General features: G+C 43.2%; 1 protein-coding gene across 3 annotated transcripts; it reads left to right on the top strand.

Annotated features, from left to right (window-relative positions):
• The first annotated feature begins 312 nt into the window (after window positions 1-312).
• Window positions 313-11,695, top strand: LOC147608345 (tRNA-thr(GGU) m(6)t(6)A37 methyltransferase). Of its 3 annotated transcripts, none has more exons than XM_086789277.1 (9): window positions 313-539; window positions 625-749; window positions 2,026-2,126; window positions 2,367-2,562; window positions 2,841-2,933; window positions 10,560-10,619; window positions 10,803-10,877; window positions 11,007-11,092; window positions 11,195-11,695. In XM_086789277.1, the coding sequence occupies exons 1-9, from the start codon at window positions 449-451 to the stop codon at window positions 11,238-11,240; spliced, it is 873 nt and encodes a 290-aa protein (XP_086645403.1). In that variant the 5' UTR covers window positions 313-448; the 3' UTR covers window positions 11,241-11,695. The 3 variants fall into 3 exon arrangements, with proteins under 3 accessions (XP_086645403.1, XP_086645402.1, XP_086645401.1); XM_086789276.1 differs by having other exon boundaries at window positions 319-539; window positions 628-749; window positions 11,003-11,092; XM_086789275.1 differs by having other exon boundaries at window positions 319-539; window positions 11,003-11,092.
• The last annotated feature ends 8,752 nt before the right edge of the window (window positions 11,696-20,447 follow it).

Genomic DNA, 20,447 nt, shown 5'->3' with positions numbered 1-20,447 from the left:
TGGTGTGTTTATATATAGGTTGTCAAGTTGAGGACCATGAAACCCAAAATGGGCTTCAAATATAAAGCTTATCTCTACTCACCCTCCCAAGACAAGTCTTTTGTTTTTTGCTTTTTTGGAATTGGTTGGAATTAGAAAGTGCAACACAACACACACACCCATGCATGCTATCGCTTGGACAATGAGGGCTTGAACCCATGACTTAAAGACTCTCAAACAACACCTCTATCCATTGCAATGACAAAGACTAGCCTTTTGTTTTTATGTATGCAAGAATACTCTTGTACAAACAACACCTCTATCACAAAGATGAGTCTTTTGTTTTTATGCATGCCTGCCCGTTCACGGACGGGTCATACCACTAATTAATTAAACACAACTTACCTCGCACTTGTTACTACGACTAGCAAGCTGTGAGGACCCGAGATGTGATACTGTGTGTCTGTGCATGCCTACTGCAGCTATGAGTTCTAACTCCAAAGCCACCATCTTTGTCGTAGCAGCTGCTGCTCTCGTCTCTGGCGTAGCCTCTTTTCTTGGTATGAAAAATCGTTGTGTTTTGCGAGACGTTTTGGTTGACTCAGAGAAACTTTGCCTTCCTTTTTCGTTTTTGTAAAAAAAAAGCAGCGCGGAGATGGGGAAGCAGTTACAGGCAGCTGCAGTCCCGGATCTTGGAGCTGGAGGCAGCCGTGAAGGCCGCTGTGGAGCAGCGCGCTGCTGAACGGAAAGGGCGCATCAGGGCTCAGCAGGTAACTTAGGGGTTACTCATGCTCTTGCCTTAGTTTAGGGTTAGGGTTTGATCAGATGTTTCTATTTTCTACGTTTAGCAGGTAGCTTAGGGCTTACGTTTTCCTCAGACTTTGCTGTTGCATTTCTTAGCTGGTAGTGTATGGTTGAGTTTCAATCAGACATTCTTAGTGCATTTATTAGCATGTAGTTTTAGGTATTGGGAAAACCACAAGAGAAAGGTGTTCCCCCTCTACTGGGGGGACATGCCCGAATGGTGAAGATCGAACGCAAGTTTGTTTGATGTGCTGCATCAAGGTGTAAGAAAACACAATCGCGGCTTCACAATACAAAGCATTGAATTACAGAAAGAAGTGGAGAATAAACAATAGTATTGCTTGCAAACTTTGATTACAAATCGATAGCTGTCCGCTGTCCGCCGACTCGTGTGCTCCGGTTTAGGAGCTTTGATGGTAATCTAGATAGACTCAAGAGGATGTCTTCCTACAAAAGTGCTAGAACATAACGAAGTCGGTGATAATCAAACGAGTCTATATATAGTAGCTAGGGTAGGCTTTTATGCTGTGAACTATAGTTTCAACTACACCTTGCTTGAAGTATGTCTGGAACTACAATTAAAAAATCTAATGCTAGTGCTCTAACTTAAATGCCAATGCTTAGCAGGTAGTTTATTATTCAACATCTCAAACTATTTTTCAAGCAATGGTTCTCCTTTCTAGTGGGAGACTAATCGTCTCCCACAGCAGAGAGAGTAATCCTTGATTCTTGTGATGGGAGGATTGAACATGTTTTTTTAGATGGAAGGGCGAATACTACAACTGTAGTCAATGTTCAGCAGGTAGTTCAGTATTTTGGAGTTTTTGAGAGCAAAGGCCAGGAGACTATACCCCCCTGGCCCCCCCTTCTCCCCTTCCCCTTCTCCCCTTCCCCCTCCCAAAACCAAAACCCCTCCCAAAACCAAAATTGTGAAGATTGAACCTTGATCCCTCTGGTGGGAGGCCTATGCTATAAGCAATACATTTGTGTCGCGTGGAGTAAGGATTAAACCCTTGTGCTTAAGATGGAAAGGCTTTAAGCACCTTGCAAATGCTTAGTTAAATCTCCCTAATTTTCTCACTTTCCCTTCATTATATGATATCCTCATGACAAGAATTTTATTACTATCGTCCTTGATTTGTTGCAGCGCAAGGGTGACACGTGTTTCAATGCAAAGAGTTTATTTTCCCTTTTGCCAATGGAAAAAATCAGCTTGTTAATTGCAAATCTATTTTATTGCAGGCCTTGAGAAGGTCTTTAGTTGAGAAAGATGCTTTGGATGGGACTAACACATCATATCCCATGGCCCCTATTGGTTTTATCCAGTCTTGCTTTTCCACAAGGTACTAGAAAACTGCAAATATGCAATGACTCATGTGTATGTAGCAGAGGGGTGCTTAATCTAGGTTTGTGATTGTTTACTTGCTTTTGTAAAATTCCATTCTAGATGTTGTAAATAACACCTTTTATAATTTATTACCCCCCTTTTCCTTTTCTCTTGTTTGAGAGCATGTAAATTACAAGGCATAATATCTTGTCATGCTTACTAGAGTTTCTAATTGGGTCATTTGTTACATTTGCAGAAATGGGACACCACGCCAGCCATTGCTTGTCCCACTTGCAAGGGCATGCTTAATACTATCACCTGGTGGAGTACCTGCAACTGCCTTGGATGGCTTAACAGAATATTCACATTGTTGGTTACTATACATTTTTCATGCCAATACAGATCTCCCTCATATTTGGAAGCAACCAACACACAAAGACTTCAAGGCTAAGGTGTTGTTCCATTGTCACAGTGAACTTTGAAAATGTGAATGAGGCAATCACTTTTGTACTATATCAGATAAAGAGTCAATCACTTTGTACTATATCAGACACCATAATTATTTGTGGGATAAAGTAGGGATTTTATGAAGGGGGAGTATGCTCTCTCTCTCTCTCTCTCTCTCTCTCTCTCTCTCTCTCTCCAATCTTTGTCGGCATTTTAGTTTTTAAAAAGAAGTTATTTTAATACTCAGCTCATTGAGCCTACCTAAGTGTTTGTTTGTAGTTAGGTGCGGGTGCCAAGACTTGATGGTGACAAGTTGGGTGTATATGCCACCCGCACACCACATCGGCCTTGCCCAATCGGTTTAACAGTAGCAAAGGTAAACGTGCTCCATCCAAAATATCAGAAGATTATTATTAGAGTGATGCAATTTACTGTATTTTTGCAATCAACATTTTTTGGACACAGATGTGATTGCATTAGTATGTTGCTTAGAATTTGATTTATTTTTCAGTTCTTGTGTGAAAACTTGGAAACCTGAAAACAACTTACAAACAGATTAGTAAGTGACAAAATAATAGTGGTTCGATATGGGATTTTTGGGTGGACTTACAGCCAATTTATGCCTCAAGGGGCTATAAACTTGGGTATAGAGGCACTTTTGATTTAGCGCATAAGACAAACACAGGTGACAAGCCATTGATTAATATCAAATATCTAAAGTAGGAGGGCTTTCTAAGCTCCAAGACAATATATAAAGAGTTTTCAAATTTTGCCTGACTTTGACAATATTAGAAGTCTGGAGAATCTGTAAGGATCAGCGTCTAGTGTGTATATTGGTTATGCAGCAGAGATACCTACAAAAACTGTCAAAGCCAGCTGGACAGAAGCTTGTTGAGATTACAAAAGTTACAGCAAGTACGAGCAGCAAGTTGTTGGCAGGTTGATAGTAGGAGGGCAGCTGTGGAAGATAATACACAGTTAGAACAGTAGCGGTGTCAAGAGTTTGTGATTCCAGCCTCTAAAGGATTAGCCCAGTAGAGTGAATAACAAAGTGTTGTAGGAATCTTGTAGAAGTTAATTGTGATTGCTCCTTGGGAGCACAAATCCCAAACATGTCCTGAATGTGATGAAGTTTATGGGCGGGAACCATCTCTTAAATTGGGACATGTGGCATGACAGTTGTGAGGATTACTGCTACTACTTAGTATTTCATCCACTTATCTGTGTATTTAAGACTGAAACTGAAAGTAAACTCGAGAGACTTGAGCACATATGTTTGATTGATTGATTGAAACTGTGATACAACAGGCTCCTTATATAGGAGTCCAAGAGACACGAATGAAAAGACACATCCCATGACCAATAGTCATGACTCTAGGCGAAGAGACACATCCTTTGGACGAATAGCTGCAACCATTGGGTGAAGAGTTGCAACCTTAGAGCGAAGGGGTGTGACCGGTCGTCGAAGGAGTGTGGCTCTTGATGAAGAGGCATGTCTCTAGAGCGAATAGTCGTGACCATCCGAGTGTAGGGGTCCTCTGTAATCATGTCACTTCAGTATCTGTAACCATACTGTGTATATTGAACTAAGTCACAATCGTGACATTCCCTCCCATTTAAAATAAAACCCATGTGATTAAATGAGAGTCTGTCGTCTGCCAAAGAATTCTTGGAGGAGTTGAGGATATTGTTGCATTTCTTCATCTGTCTGCCAAGTAGAATCTGACTCATCCAAGTCCATCCACTTAACAAGAAATTCTGTAGTAATCTTCCGTCTTGTTTCTTTCTGACGAACGTCAAGAATCTTCTCAGGAACAAGAATAATGTGATCATCTTCAATCTCAGGAACATAAGAAGATAACTCCGGAATAGATGAATCTCCTTGTATGTATTCCTTGAGCCAAGAGATGTGAAATGTCGGATGAATTTTTCCCCAAGATGGTGGAAGATCCAACTTATAACTGACAACTGAAATCTTCTTTATAACTTTAAATGGACCATAGAAACGCGGTCGCAACTTCGGAAAGACTGACTTTACTGTCTTATATCGATGCGGTGCAACATAAAGCAAACCAAGTCACCTTCTTGAAACTCGGTATGCCTTCTGTGCTTATTCGCATACTTTTGATACTTCTGCTGAACATGAACTAGTCTGTCTCGAACTTGCACAAGAATATCTTGCATTTCTTGAATCAACTGATCTGCTAATGCCACCTTGTGTTGAAGAACAAAGTTTGTAGGCACAAGCGGAGTGTGACCATATGCTGCTTGAAAAGGAGTCATTCTAGTGACTGAATGCGGATAATTATTATAAGCAAACTCCACAAGAGGCAAATATTCTTCCCAAGAAGCTAATCTTGTCTGAATATAATGTCTAAGCATTTCTTCCAAAATTTGATTTACTCTTTCTGTCTGTCCGTCTGTCTGAGGATGATAAGCAGAACTGAACAAGAGATTCGTACCAAGAGATTTGAATAAGGAAGTCCAAAAATGTCCAGTAAACTTCGGATCTCTGTCAGAAACAATAGATCTTGGCAATCCATGAATTCTGAAAATATGTTGTACGAACAACACTGTAAGATCTGGAGCAGAAACTGTCTTCTTGCAAGGAATAAAATGTGCCATTTTGGAAAACCGATCAACCACTACTAAAATTTGAGCATTGCCTTTCTGCGAACGCGGCAAAGTAGTGATGAAATCCATGCTTATGCTTTCCCATCTTTCCTGAGGAACTGGCAAAGGCTGAAGCAATTCTTGAGGAAGTTGTCGTGAAGCTTTCATAATTTGACAAGAGTGACAAGCTTTAACAAACTTAATAACATCCTGTTGCATCTGAGGCCAAAAGTATGTTGCTGATAACAGACGATATGTCTTGTTAATTCCAGGATGAGCTGCAAAGGGTATTTCATGATGCTCTTGAATAAGGAGTTTCCGCAAAGATGCATTGTGAGGAACACAAATGCGATCTAAGTAATAAAGTAAATCATCTGCAATTGTATATGCGGCAAACATATTCATTTCTGTAACAGTAGGATGAAGAGATTTGAGAGCTCGAAAGACATCTCCAAAGTCTCTATCTGTCAAATACTCATGCTTAAAACATGCAGGAATCTCCATCTGCACATTTGAGATAGCAAAGTTCGTAGCTCGAGGCATGCGGCTCAAAGCATCTGCTACCACATTTTGTAATCCAGGAACATAGAGTATCGCCATGTGAAAATTCGCCAAAAATTCAACCCATCGTCCTTGACGAGGATTCATCACTGGCTGAGTAAAGATGTAAGTCAAAGACTGATGATCTGTCTTAACCACTAAATCTGCACCAAGAAGATAATGCTTCCACGTTCTATAAGCATAAAGCTAGACGACACTCAATCTCGTTGGCCAACCCTTGAGAAAGAGCTTTATGCTGTGATTCATGCTCTCAAGGTTTGGAGACATTATTTATATGGCTCCAAGTTTGTGGTATTGACTGATCATCAATCAATCAAGTATGTGTGTGATGCGGATGATTTGAGAGGCAGGAAAGCTCGTTGGACTGAATTAATGCAAGATTTTGATTTTGAAATCCGTTATCGGAAATGGTCCATGAATAGTGTTGCAGATGCGCTTAGTCGAATTAGAGAGGTGAATACTTTGTCGTTCACCGAGATTTCTACTGACTTATTTCAGTCATTGAGAGGGCTTTGCAGGACTGATAGTTATTTTGGTCCATTTTGGCAAAAGATCCAGGACGGGAGCTCATTGATTGACCAAGACTCGATGACTGAGCAGTCTACCATTCAGGCTGCAGGAGGCCAGTGGATGATTCGGAATGGTTTACTATTCCGTTATGACAAAATTTGTGTACCACAGATCGCGGACATTAGGTCCAAGATTCTTAAGGAGTGTCACTTTTTATTGGCCAAAGATGAAAGGGTATGTAGAAGATTATGTTCTCAAGTGTCAAATTGGTCAGGCAAATAAAGCTGAACGCTTTAGACAGGCTGGGTTGTTGCATCCTTTGCAAATCCCAGGTAATAAATGGGAAAGTATTTCCATGGATTTTATTATCGGATTGCCAAGAACACATTAAGGCCACGATTCTATTTGGGTTGTGGAGATCGCTTGACAAAAATGGCTAGATTTTTACCGACCCGGAAGACTATTACAGCTACGCAATTAGCACGGCAGTTTATCGAGCAATTGTTTAGATTGTACGGGTACCGCAAGACATAGTCAGTGATAGGGACTCTAAGTTTACGAGTGATTTTTGGAAACTTGTTTTTGAGAAGTTGGAAACAACTTTGAATTTGAGTTTATCTGATCATTCTCAATCTGATGGCCAGACTGAAAGAGTGAATCAGATCTTGGAGAATATGCTTCGAGCATATGTATCCAAAAGACAGAGTTCATGGGAGGATTATCTTCCTATGTTAGAATTTGCATCAACAGTACTAAGCATACGAGTACAGGTTTTAGTCCTTTCATGCTTACGTATGGTTTTCAACCTAGATCACCTGTTATAGTAGGATTCTCAGGACTTCAGCATGATGCAGCATGTAGTTTTTTACAAGATATGCAGGAAATGTTACAAGTTGGAAAGGAATCTATTAGAAGTGCTCAAGACCGAGACATATTTTATTCTAATAGACATCGTTCACCCAGAGAGTTATCTGAAGGAACGATGGTGTATTTGCGAGTTCCGAAAGTTTTTGAGACTTTGCGGACAGGTTGATCTCCGAAATTATCCCCTAGATATTGTGGACCATTTCGTATTACACGATGGATTGGTTCAGTTGCATATGAATTGAATTTGCCTTCTCATGTGAAAGTTCATCCTGTATTTCATGTCAGTAGACTTAAGGAAGTACTGGGTGGAACAAACCAGTTGGTTACTCCTCAAGAAATTATAGATGTCGAGGACATGACATTTGTTCCGCACGAACCTGAAAAGATTCTTGGATTTCGTGAAAGAAGATTGCATAATACGCTTATCACGGAATACAAGATCAAGTGGAAGGATCGTGTTGAGGAGGACGCTACATGGGAGACATTGACTACTCTTCAGAGAGATTACCCTGGCTTTTTAGTGAGCTCAGGAGTGAGCTCTTAGAGGAAGGGGAGTATGTCATGTGCACAGTGCGTATCTATCGTGTGCTACACGCATGCAAGACTAGCTTTGAGGTTTGGGGAAGCTTGTAGTTAGGTAGGCTGATTGGCGAGTTGAGTTAGGGATAGACTAACGGGCAGGCACCCAAGTATGGACGGTCGGGCGTCCATGTTTGGACGCCCGATGACCGGCCAAGAGCCTATAAAAGGGTGGCCAAGGTTAGTTATTGGGATATAGAGAGTCTCGTGAGTTTGTGAGAGCTCTATGGTCTTGGAGCCTGGATCTAGTGCAGACGTGCATCTACTTTACGCAGCCGAGGCCGGCAGCAATCTCGAGGCCCGCGAGGGCAGCTTCGTGGCGGTATGGGACGTCGCGAGGAGGAGATTGGTCGGTACGTCAACCTAGTTAGCTCAGCTCGTGGCTCGGTGGGGACAGCCAAGACCGTGGGCTTGCCCACGGTTGTCATGGTTGGGAGGTGAGTTAGGCCTGCACCCCCTTGTTGTTTGTTTGTTTGTTTGTTTGTTTGCAGGTTTCGAGTCTCGTACCAGGAACGATCACGAGGAGATTCGGTGGGGATTTGACAACTCTGATACCAAATGTTTGCATGGATGCGGTGGAGGAACAAGATGTGCAAGTATAGAAGGTAGAAAAGTTGGCAAGCAGCAGAGGCAGAACTACAAGATATGTTCAATTGAAAAGAAGCAACCTGGTTACATAAAACTTAGGGCACATAATGATGGTAGTCCAAGATTAAATCCTACGATAACATGTGGTTGCTAATCCAGCAGGCATGATAAAATACTGTAACTAAAGTACCTAAGTGACATCTTTTTCTTGGAGAATATCACCAAACTTATAACCTAGGACCTAATACACCTTTCCAGTAATACATCTGTCACAATAATAGGACCAAACCTTGGGTGGCTAGCCTTGGCATGAATGGACGCCCATTGGGCTGTCCAACCTGCCCTAAAACTGCCTTGAAACTGTCCACATGCCACTTTTTTAATTGGTCAGGAAAGGCTGGGCAGCATGGGCAGGGCACTGGACAAAGCTGTGGAGTTGCCGGGACAGGTTGTACTTTTCGGGCGGGTTGGTCAGCAAAGAAGCAGGAGGCTGGGCAGCCCTGGAGCAGCTCCCTCCCTCTCAGATATTGAAGTACAAGCATATTTAGCTATCTACAGGAGCAAAGATCACCAGGAGAAGTGCCCATAGCTACGAAGATCAAGCATCGAGACGTAGTAGGCAAGCAGCAGAGACAGAGCTATGCGATACAAACTTAGGGCACTTAATGATGGTAGCCCAAGATTAAATCCTACGATAACATGTGGTTGCTAATCCAGCAGGCGTGATAAAATACTGTAACTAAAGTACCTAAGTGACATCTTTTTCTAGGAGAATATCACCAAACTTACAACCTAGGACCTAATACACCTTTCCAGTAACACATCTGTCACAATAATAGGACCAAACCTTGAGCGGCTAGCCTTGGCATGAATGGACACCCATTGGGCTGTCCAACCTGCCCTAAAACTGCCTTGAAACTGCCAGATTATGTCCGCATGCCACCAAATTAATTGGTCAGGAAAGGCTGGGCATCATGGGCAGGGCACTGGACAAAGCTGTGGAGTTACCGAGACAGGTTGTATTTTTCGGGTGGGTTGGTCAGCAAAGAAGCAGGCTGGGCACAGCCCTGGAGCAGTTCTGGGGCTAGTCGTGGTCTGGTCGATCTGTCTGACCCAGAGAAGGGGCACAAATGTGCCCTAATTAGAGGTGCTCCTTCCTCCCTCATATCTCATTTCTCAGATATTGAAGTACAAGCATATTTAGCTATCTACAGGAGCAAAGATCATCAGGAGAAGTGCCCATAGCTACGAAGATCAAGCATCGAGAGTTAGTAGGATCTTTCCCAGCTCAGAAGTTGACTGCTCAAGCATAGAACCAGCCCGGGTAGGCACAATCACGCCTCCTGTTTAGCCTGGAACACAGCCCAGTGGCCCACGCTTGGTCCACAAAGGTCACTTGAAGGATCATCATTGATCACAACATTGTACTTCATTTCATATCCGACAATACAAGAAAATACATTGCAAGGTGGTGGCCCTTAAGTGGGTTAGTTGGTACCCAATTGGGTGCAGCATGTACTCTCCTCTCTCCTCTTCAAAGTTAATTGCACCAAAAGAGTCTAGTCAGCACGGCTTAATCAGATGTCTTTGGCAATTCATGTAACTTGTTGAACGTTGTGCATTCATTGATCGACTCGTGGGAAGCGCTTACCAACTACACTTTTCTTGAGAGGGTTACAGACGTCAAGATTTATCAAGAAATAGACATGGCTTAAAGATTGGAAGTTTAACTGGCTCCTCCAATTTGTGGGAAAATTTCTAGATGTTACTTAACAAATTTTGCATGTGCTGCCAAAGAAGATGAATGCTTTTAAAAGTTTAATTTAAACTAAAAGATCAAGTTTTTCTGTAGACATCTAATGGGGAGCTCATAGCATCTAAGTTTATATGCAACTTCTCTAATTTACCCCACGGTTTTGACATGGCTTTTTGAACTATTGCCCATATTTCATGGAAAACATTTTTGTGAACACATGATGAAATTGCAACTTTAAATCTTCTATGTAGAGCTTTACTGTTGAGTTTAAATGGTCCTTTTTATGAATGGTGCATGTTACAAGGTCATGGCTCATTGTATGGATGGTGCATGTTACAAGGTCCAGTAGCATTCGGGTAGTTTTAGAGTTACTTAAACATCTAAGAGCTGTGTTATGGCCTCAGCTTTTCATTTTTGCTTGAATACTGACATAATGAGCATGTCCGTTGTAATGTAGGGTTGTCATTTGTATGATGCACATGTGCTTTTCATAGGAATGCTCATTTCTTAGCACTTATTCTTTCACAGGTGGAGGGTGTGTATGGGCGTATGCTATTGATCTCAGGTGCAGACCTTGTGGATGGCACGGTAAAATCTTGGACATCATTTCTCTGTGACATTGTTAATGTTTTGATAGTGAGGAGCTGTTTTTCTAAACAGCAAGGAGAGGTTACATAGTGGATTTGTACAAGCAATCCTTGACAGCTCTTGATTGATTATAAAATCACATGGATACTCAAAGCTGGTTCATGTTTGTGGGATTTATGACAGCCAGTGCTTGATGTGAAGCCATACCTGCCTTATTGTGATTCTGTTTCAAATGCAAGGGCACCATCTTGGGTCAAGGCAAGCGTCTTCAGAATTTTTTAAATAGAGGGGCCAAATTTGTGTGGTTCTTTAAGAGATCATGGGGTGCCTCTCTGATTATTTGTTGGGATATTGCGAAAAATGAAGTCCTTATTGTGCTGCAGGCAGGTGGTGGAGATGATCCAATCGCCCTCGCATCTGTTGAATTCTCTACAAATTTTTGGGATGGTCTTTCCAAAATCTGGAAAGCTGTGGTAAACTGTCATCCATCATTTCAACAGAGTAGTAGTTTCATATATATATATATATATATATATAACTTTATGCGAGCCTTTTTACTTGTGATTCTTTTGCAGGGGAAACAATCAATGTATTCAAGCCCACAAGAACTGCAGAAACTGATAGAGCAGGTTCTTTCACGAGACATACGTTCATTGAGGCAAAGAAGGAATCCGCGCACTTCAATGCCAATCACTTCTGATGATGATGAATTTACAGTGGGAAGTGATTCTGTGGTGGACAGAGCAAATGGGACAGTGGAACTCAACTCAAGGATAGGGTGTGAAGAGGAAGGGCATCAGTCGAGAACTAGTTTGGACAGTGAGAGCAATGAAAAAGAAGAGTCAAATCTGAACTCAAAATCAGTAGTCTATAGCTTGATATTAGAGGGTTTTATCATAACTTATACTGTTGATTGTGACCGTGTAATGGTACATGGGGCTGAAATTTCAGGCACCAGACCTAACACAGCTCGTGAATGCAACTACTTAACATGGATGAAAGTGGCTGGACCATCAATATATTGACGAAAGAAAAGGTTAACCATATCATGGTATTCATGCCTACAAGGAGTTGTTTTCATTGGGTTTGGACCCAAGATATTTCTAGTGTTCCATGCATCATCTGGCCTGTCTTTGGGTTTGTGACACAGTTCAGCAGTTAGGGAGCATCTTGTTTAAAGCTTAAAAAAGTTTTACAGCTGTGCGTCATACATAATTGCAGGATAGCTTGTATTTGGGGTGATGCTATTGAAAGGGTATTTTAAGGTGAATTTGGGCATGTTCTTGGATTCATCTAGGTATACATATATAATATATATATACCCCAATGAGCTGCACTTATCTGCTGGCTTCTAGAGACATTTACCAACACATTCTACATTTGCTTGTTGTGAGCAGGAAGTCTACAGATCCATTTCAAGAAACAGAACAAAAGGTGGTTTTCTTCTCACATGAACCTCTTTTTTACGAGACCTTTGGTGGATACCAAGAGCTCCACATGCACTGTTTATCCACCACCACATTCACGTTCATGACCTTGCACTTCAATGACATTGAAGAAACAATCCTTGAACATTTTATAGATATCTAGTGTTACCAGAGACTACACTCTGTGGGGTGGGCTATTGTGTAGATGAAAGTGTTTTACCTTTGTATTCCTATTTTGTGCTGGAGGTTGACTTTTAAATTTTTGAGGATCCCCCTTCCTCGTCCGAGCTTTTTTCTCTTACACTTTCTTCCTGTTCTAGTATTAGCGTGTGTGCCAAGGGATCGAGGGCTCTGGCTAGGGTTCTTCATTTGGAACAGTTGTTGGCAAAGCTTTAGGGATTTTGTTTGTGTTTTGGTTGAGGTAGTGCTACCCCATAGCTTATGCTGTTTGTTTTACGAGCTTGTAGAAGGAGGTAGATTTATAAACTCTTAAGTGCCGAGGCTAGGCAGGTTGTTATCCTCCCTTTGGTTGTTCGTTATGTTCTCCAGCCTTGTTCAATCCTTATGTAGCTTCATCTAGGTGGTTGTCATGGCTTTCTTTGGGCTGGTTTTCTCTATCTGGCTGGCCCTGGGTGTCTTCCTTAGTCTTTGACCATGGGCCTTTCTTATCTTTATCCTTAGTTTTCTCTTTTCTCTTTGATTTGTTTGACTCTTCTGGGCCCTTGTGCTTCTCCAGATGCTCCAATTCCTCAAGGAGGTCTTCGACTTCTCCTTGGTCTTCTTGTGGGATTCCTTAAGGATACGCCACATGCTTGGTTCCAAAGAAACAAGCATTTTCTTTTATCTGTAAAGTTGTAGAGATATAGCAATAGGAAGTTTACAGGAACATACGTTGCGCATGCCATATCCATTAGCTTTTTGTAAGTCTTGGCAGTCAGCATCTTGCCCATGCCCTCCAGCCATGTTAAGTGTTCCTTGTGTAAATGGCCATTTCCATTGGAATTCTTGCCGTGTATTCTTTGGTTGTTGCTGTCAGCTCAATGCACTTTTCTACTAAGTTAAGAGGTTCTTTCTCAAACGAGTATACCCATGCTATGAAATTAGTGACCATGGGGTGCATTTGAGCTTAGTACAGGTCACCAAAATTTTGCAAGGACAAGGGACATCATCATTACATGTGGCTCTAGAGCCTGGGGGACCTGCTCACATAATCAGGCAAAATGCAATAGCGTCGTGTTTTGGTCCGGGGCTCTTCTAATTTAACCTACATCTCAGATGCCCTAGAGCGTGCTTCTTTTAGATCAACACTGCATTTATCAATGATCTGATTCTTCTGCTGAATCATATTGTTGGATCTTCCGAGATGGTCATCAAATAGGGCTATCTTGTGTGTGAGATCCAAACATTGCTTCTATTCAAATTCTACCTCTATCCTTAACTGTTGTATATTATCTTTAAGCCCAACCTTGTGCATGTTTTTACCCTGAATTGTCTGCATCCTTTAAGACATTCTTATACATCTACGTTGTTGTTGCGTGTGTCGCAGTATATTGTACATGATGTTCTCTCATCACACCCCTCTTCTACATTCACTGCTACAAAGTCTACATCTTCATTTGCAGCGCTAGCTCTGTTGGGCCGCCATTTGTTTGGCATTCTTTGAGAGTTTGTATGATTCCTTTTCATCTGCGAGAATTGCATGAAAATTATAGAGTGGGTGGCTCAACTTTGCATCGCAAGTGGTTTTCTTGGTAACTCTAGGGCGAGCTCGTGTTGAGTCTCACTTGCCTTCTTCTACATGGTCTTTTCCCTTTTCTATTTTTGGATGTGCACTCTTTTCTGCCTCTATTTCAACGTCCATTTCTGACCTTGATTCCACACTTGTATTGTCATGCTTATCAATAGAGAACTTGGGCTTCTTGGCTTGTGGTGGTTTGCTGTGGTCATCTTTGGGCCTCTTGTCTTTTCTGTCCTTGTTCACTGTGGTCATCTTTGGGCCTCTTGTCTTTTCTGTCCTTGTTCACTGTGGTCATCTTTGGGTCTCTTGTCTTTTCTTTCCTTCTTGTGTTTCTTGTCTCTAGGAGGTGTCTTCTGTTGTGAACTAGCACCAATTTCCATAAGGGGTGGTGATGAAAGATAATCCAATGAATCTGTGGCTTGGTAGACAACCGTTGTGATCAGGGGTGCTATTCCCAAGCAATGGTCCTTTGGGTTGTTCCTCAATGTTAACACCCTTTTAATCTTTGTGTAGATCAGCTCTACCTAGTTTTCTCTTGGATTGGGGAAAAAGTGAGCTTTGTTAAATCTTGTGAGTAGTGTGACACATCCACCTGGCTTGTGCGATGTGGCTTGTATAAGGATAAGTATGTGTAGTAGATCCTTGTTCACCTAAATGAGCATACTCCTTGAATGAGAGAGGAAGAAGAGAAGAGAAAAGAGACAATGAAATGGTCGGTTCGGGAACATGCACTTAGTAAACCCTAAAGAGGGTTAACTTCTCGATGTGAAGCCGCTTGGGGCTCACTCCACCACCACTTGTGTCACCCAAGTGGAGCCTTCCTAAAGTTAGGTAGGGAGCAATGGGAGAAGGAGCTATGGAGAACTTAACTCCTATCTCAATGCCTTGGCGTATGCAAGAGTGAAAGAGAGAGAGAGAGTGCAGGAAGAAGGAGAAGAGGCAAGAAAAGGAGCATCACCTATAAGCACACACATACAAGCAAGCAAGTATGCATCACACACAAGCTCACTCACCACCATAGCCACAAAAGAGCAAGAGAGGGAGAGACGAAGACTCAATTGTGATAATGGGATTGTATATCCTTTTCATATTTCATAAGTCACTTATATACATGAGCTCTCTTTTTACAATGGCTAGCCGCCTATTTAACAATTCAAGGCCTAAAATTGGTTCTCTAGCTCTATGCACACCTAGGCTTATTGCTCATGGATGGCATTATACATGTCATAAGATTAGTCATCCCATATCTTTCACATGAAGTGCTTAGCGCGATTTTGCATAAGAATGAATTGTATGAATCATAACCATGATTAAAATAATATTAACCATTGTGGTTAACATAGCCTTCTTCCTAATTTAGGTCCGTCCTCGAAACTGGCAAGAAGGCTTAGCGGTAGTAGAGGGAGTATGTGCAGACAAAATCGTACCACAATTTGGGGTATTAGGGGGGATCGACGAAAATCTTTGTAGCTAGTCTAGAAGGCCTTCTACATCCTATCTTTGAAGGTTTGGAGATACCAGGTGGGCATCGACTGGATGTGTTCATAGTAGAAAAAACTACTTGAGTGTGGGGCCTTCATTGATGTCGAAGATGAGGCCTTGGGCTCCTTCATGGCAGTGATGCCACGTAGGGAACTCCACCAAGAAGGTGGTGACGAGGTTAAAGAAGCGGATAATGGCAATGATGGTGGGATCTAGCTATTTGGTCGCGAATGCATGTAATTGGGCCATCATTCGTTATTCTGTACATGGGCTTCGGGATGTAGGAGGGCTGAACCATGGAAAGTTGAATTCTAGCTTAGGGTTTGCCTATTGTTTGGTGTGGAATAGGTCTCCCAGGCCTAGCAATGCAGATGGGGAGGTAGGATGGGTTGATGTGCCTATGGTGGGATGATTTACAGTGCTCGACCCAGATCTGGTGGGATGGAGTAGGAAGGGACGCCACCAAATTGGCTGCTTGCCCATAAGAAATAAGGTGAGGGATTGAGCATCGGAGTTGGACTGGATGTAGCCATCGCATTGTCGGTGTGGGTGCTGTCGCTTCCATGCATCTTGCTTGGCATTGATGTAGAGCCAGAGGACATTAATGTCCATGTAGCTGGCGACCTAGCAGGATATGCGGATGGCCTGCTTGAACTCGGTGGTTGAGGGGATTCAAGGGGGGGGGATCCACCTCATCTTGCTCTTGTGGGGGTGGGTGTGGGATCTCACCTTCTTCTAGGGGGTGGGGGAAGGTAGGTTGGAGGGTGGGTGTTGTGGGGGCGGAGGAGTTCTAGAGGTAGAGGGTGTGATACCGAGCGCAGCATTGGGGAGAGGATATGGGCACATCGATGTAGAAGGGAGGTCCTTAGGGAGTAGTGGGGTGGGTCTAATCTGAGATGGAGGAAGGGGGTGATGCTGGTGTTGGTGAAGTGGGTGGCGAGGAATTGCGAGGTGGTGTGGTATGGGGTGAGGGAAAGAGGGGAAGGGTGGCGGCGGCGAAAGAGGTTGATGTGGTGAAGCTAGTGCTTAATAAGATTTTGGCATGGAGTGTGGGTTGTTCGAGGGAGTGTTGGTGGGCACTAGAGGGGGGGGGGATGGGTTGGGTGGTGGTTGAGAGTTGGAGCCCGAGTGGGGGTGTGGGCTAGGAGGAGGTTGTTGGGGGTGAGGTTGGGGGGCATGCTGTCTCTTGTTTTGTAGGTCTTGATAAAATAAAGGAAGTTGAGGAGGTCGAGTCCCCAGGGCTACATGGTTGGCAATCCGCTGAGCCCAATCTGCTTCAGGTGGGTGACAACAGCTAGGGTGGGTGTGGCGACGTCACGATAGCAGGGCTTTGTGTAGTAGAGTGCTCGACATTGTGGGTGTTCTTTATTAGATTGAACCAGTGGCTTGTGTGCCGTCTCTTCTTTTGGGGAGTTTGGGCGACCACCTCAAGAGAGGAGTTGGAGTGCTTAGGAGTAGCCATGGGAGTGGTGGCTGGCAAGTGGGTAGGAAGCTGTGAAAATTTGAGAGAAAAAACTACAATAGTTTGGCTGGGGGGCAAGAAGAAAAGTGCAAAAAATGAATGGTGGTGGACCCACCTTATATAGATTTACAGGGGAGGTACGGCCGTGGCTTCACAGAGGAATGAGCATGGCTCCATGAGGGAACGGTTGTGGATTGGCGAAAGGGAACGACTGTGGCTACCTTCAAAGAACGGCCGTGGTTTGACAGACCAACGACCATGGATTAATGGAAGTGAGTGGACGACATGAGTGAATGGTCGTGGATTCATGAGTGAACAACCGTGGCTTTGCCTGAGTGTGAACAACCATTCTCTCCCACTTAGAGTTTTTTTTTTGTTGGGCACCCTGTTTTGATAGGTTTTGTATCCTGGGACTATATGGTCAACACCCTATGTAAATATTGTACTTACTCCTTGCCCAGTTGGTGATGGTGGTGATAAGTCACATCTAATTAGGTTTGAGCAAGGTTGGAAGTTGTTCTTGAAGCCTTGTTGCCTCATGGGAGGGAGATGTTTGACAGTGAGGGGTTAGAGAGGTAAGAGGTTGAGTAGGGGCGTAATGGGGGAGTCGTATGATAAAGGCACGTGGGGTGGCCAAGGTTGGGGGGATATCATTGGTGGAGACAATGGGCAAGGGGGCGTATACTTGGCTCCTTCCTAGATCTTTCCTTTGCCCTTATGCGGTAGAGTGCTAATGGTGGCAACACTGGCTAGCTTTGGCCTTCGTTGGAAGTGTGGCGGTGGAGTGAGCTTGGGGGCAAGGACGTTCCACGTCGGATGTTGTGGTAGCCAGATTTGTTGATTGCCTTCATAGAACTTTTGGGATTTGAGGAGATTTTTGTGGACCCACCGGTAAGTAGTGGTTGTGTGAGGACAGGGTGGGCTTTGTCGATGGTGTCACTATGGTGGTGACCTTTGCCGGATGTTCTCCCTAGCCTTGCATGTTTGCGGTTGCCTTGGCGGAGGTCAACTGAGGTTTTGGTAGTATGTCGATGTGTCGGAACTTTTGGGTTTCACGCGGTTTGAGGGGAAAGGTTGGATCTTTGGGGGATCCACAGGGTGATAGCACCCTCATAGTAACCTTGTGAGATGAGGATGTTCTTGGGTACCCAATAGTGAGTATTGGTGGTTCAAGTGGTGAAACAAGGGCGAGCTGGTACCTATTGGTAGTTTAGTGGTGTTAGAGTACGGTTAGCAGGCTCCTTTGGAAAGGTTTGACGTACTGTGGAGTTTGTTGCAGAGGAGGTGTTGTGGGATGGGGGAATCTTGGTAAACGAAGGGCCTCTTTTTGGGTGGCACAATTCTATCCTTTTCGGTAAGTAGGGGAGCTGTGGTTGGTGGAGAGGATTGGTCACTTTTTGTGGGGGTAAGGTTGCCTGCTCCGACTCTTCGTCTATCATAAGGACATTAACTTGCCTTGAGGCTAGTTGTAGTGTTGTCCTCCTTGCATCCCAATCAATATGACATCGGTTGTGGTGCATCCATTCTCTTTCTAGAAGGATTTCTTCTTGCATTATCCCTACAGGTATGACATAGAACTTTTCTTCCATAGAATGCGAAATAGTAGTGACAGTGTTCGAGGTGTGGAGTAAGGTTGGCCTCCCTAGAGAGTCCCATGTGTCGTAGAACATTAGATTATGGTTAGCACTGTATCAAAAAGTGTTAACTTTTGGGTGAAACTTGTAGGAGTGGTCATTTTTCTAACCACAAGCGGGCATGTTTCACTTCCCATTCCTCTTCCTCAAGGTTTACTACTTGAGCCATGTTTATCGTGATCTGTTGGCCTCTAAGTTTCGCTTACCGGTCCTTGGATTCTGGTTGTGTTTTTTTTTTTCATCTCATTTTGTATTTGTTTCTCCTCCTTTTTGAGGAAAATTTCCTTTAAGGTATTTCGTGTGAGTGGTCCATAATAGAGTCGCAATTTGCTACCATTAAAATAATCGACCATCTCGACATCGTCGAGAGTTTCAATGCGCACTGTGCCTTGTGGGGTTATTTCGGTCGGTAGGAAGGGTCCTAGTCCTCTATATTTGAGTTTTTCTTGTGATTTTTTGTGCTATAGAGAAGGATCATATCCCCCTTGTTCATCTCTTTGTCCGAGTTTCTCAAGCTCAAAGATTCGGTCGCTCACAGAACATTCCTGGGTGAGTATTTCTTGTACCAAGAATTCCATAGGTATAATCGCTTTCTTCAGTTCCATACATTAAATTGAAGGGTGTTGTGTTAGTGGTCACTTTATATGCAGTGCGATTAGCCCAGAGCGTAGCCAATAACTTCAGTTCCTAGTCATTTGCGACTCACCTCTATTATCTTGGTAAAGATGGCGCATAGGGTCTTATTAGAGCTTTTTGTTTGGCCATTGGTGTGGGGGTAATAGGGTGAAGATTTTTGGTGCGTGACTATAAATTTTTATGGTAAGAATTGTATTACATCATTTATGAAGTGGGTGCCATTGTCACTGGATAAGCTCAAGGAGACACCCAAAGCGAGTGATCACACACTCATAATAAAGGAATTTAGCCATGGACGTTGCATTGGCTTGTGGCTTGAGCCTCAACTCATTTTGTGTGGTAGTCTATGCCAATATGATGTATCGGACTTAGGTGTGTCGAGCAACCAGGCTAATGGGGCCCACAAAATCAATGCCTCATTTGTAAAATGGTTGTAATAAGAACATGATGGAATAGAGGGGGATCGTTTCCCTTTTGTGTGGTAGTCCATGGACCTTGCATTAGCTTGTGGCTTGAGTCTCAACCCATTTTGTGCGTAGTCCGTGGTCGCTATGATGTATTGGGCTTGGGTGTTTCGAGCAGTCGAGCTAATGGGACCCACAAATTGATGCCCCATTTTTCAAATGGTTGTAAGGACATGATGGGGCCAAGGGGAATCCTATCCTTATCATGCAAAATCACTGTCTGTTGGCATTCGTCACATCTTTTGACGTATTCGGTCACATCTCCAAACAAGGTCTGCCACCATAAGCCTACCAGAGAAGGATCTTTTGAGTAGTGGTGTTTGCTTGCGTAGTGTTTGTCTCTGCGACCCCAAAGTGGGATTGTTCCAAAATAGAGACGTATGTATACTTATGGGCACCACGTCTCATTATTTCATACTTCCCTTGTTTGTAAAGTTGCCATGTAATCAATTGATAGGGCATCTTGCCCAATTCTTATTGATCAGTGCTTCAGTGGGTAGGCCACTAGTTAGGAGATATGCAACTTCCTCTCCCCATTCAAGAATCAGGCATAGTTGGAACATGGGGGCATTTGGCAAGTCATCATCAACACCCATCGGACAGCTCTCCGTTAGGAATGTGTGACATATGGTGAGCCAATACATGTTGGGAGCCTTTACATACCGCGATGGTAAAATCAAACTCTAGGAGAATTAGGAGCCTTATGGTGATCCTATCTGTGGTGCAAGGTTTATTCACCAGATACAGAAGAGCTTGATGGTCTATGAAGAAAACAAATTTGGTCGCCAAAAGGTAATGATGAAAATTTTTAATTGTATAGACCATGGCCAAGATATGTATTTCCATGGTGGTATAATTTTGTTCTGCTTTATTTAATTGGCAACTGGCAAAGCCAATAGGGAATTCCCTATTGTGTTCTCCTGGTTGAGCCAGTACACAACCAATTGCGATATCAAAGATGTCTATGTGGACATGGAATATGATT

Source organism: Cibotium barometz, chromosome 53 (assembly GCF_041138505.1).
Source record: "Cibotium barometz isolate CiBa-2024 chromosome 53, ASM4113850v1, whole genome shotgun sequence".
Classification (NCBI taxonomy): domain Eukaryota; kingdom Viridiplantae; phylum Streptophyta; class Polypodiopsida; order Cyatheales; family Cibotiaceae; genus Cibotium; species Cibotium barometz.
The sequence above is the reverse complement of the archived record's forward strand: the minus strand, read 5'-3'. Positions and strand labels throughout refer to the sequence as shown.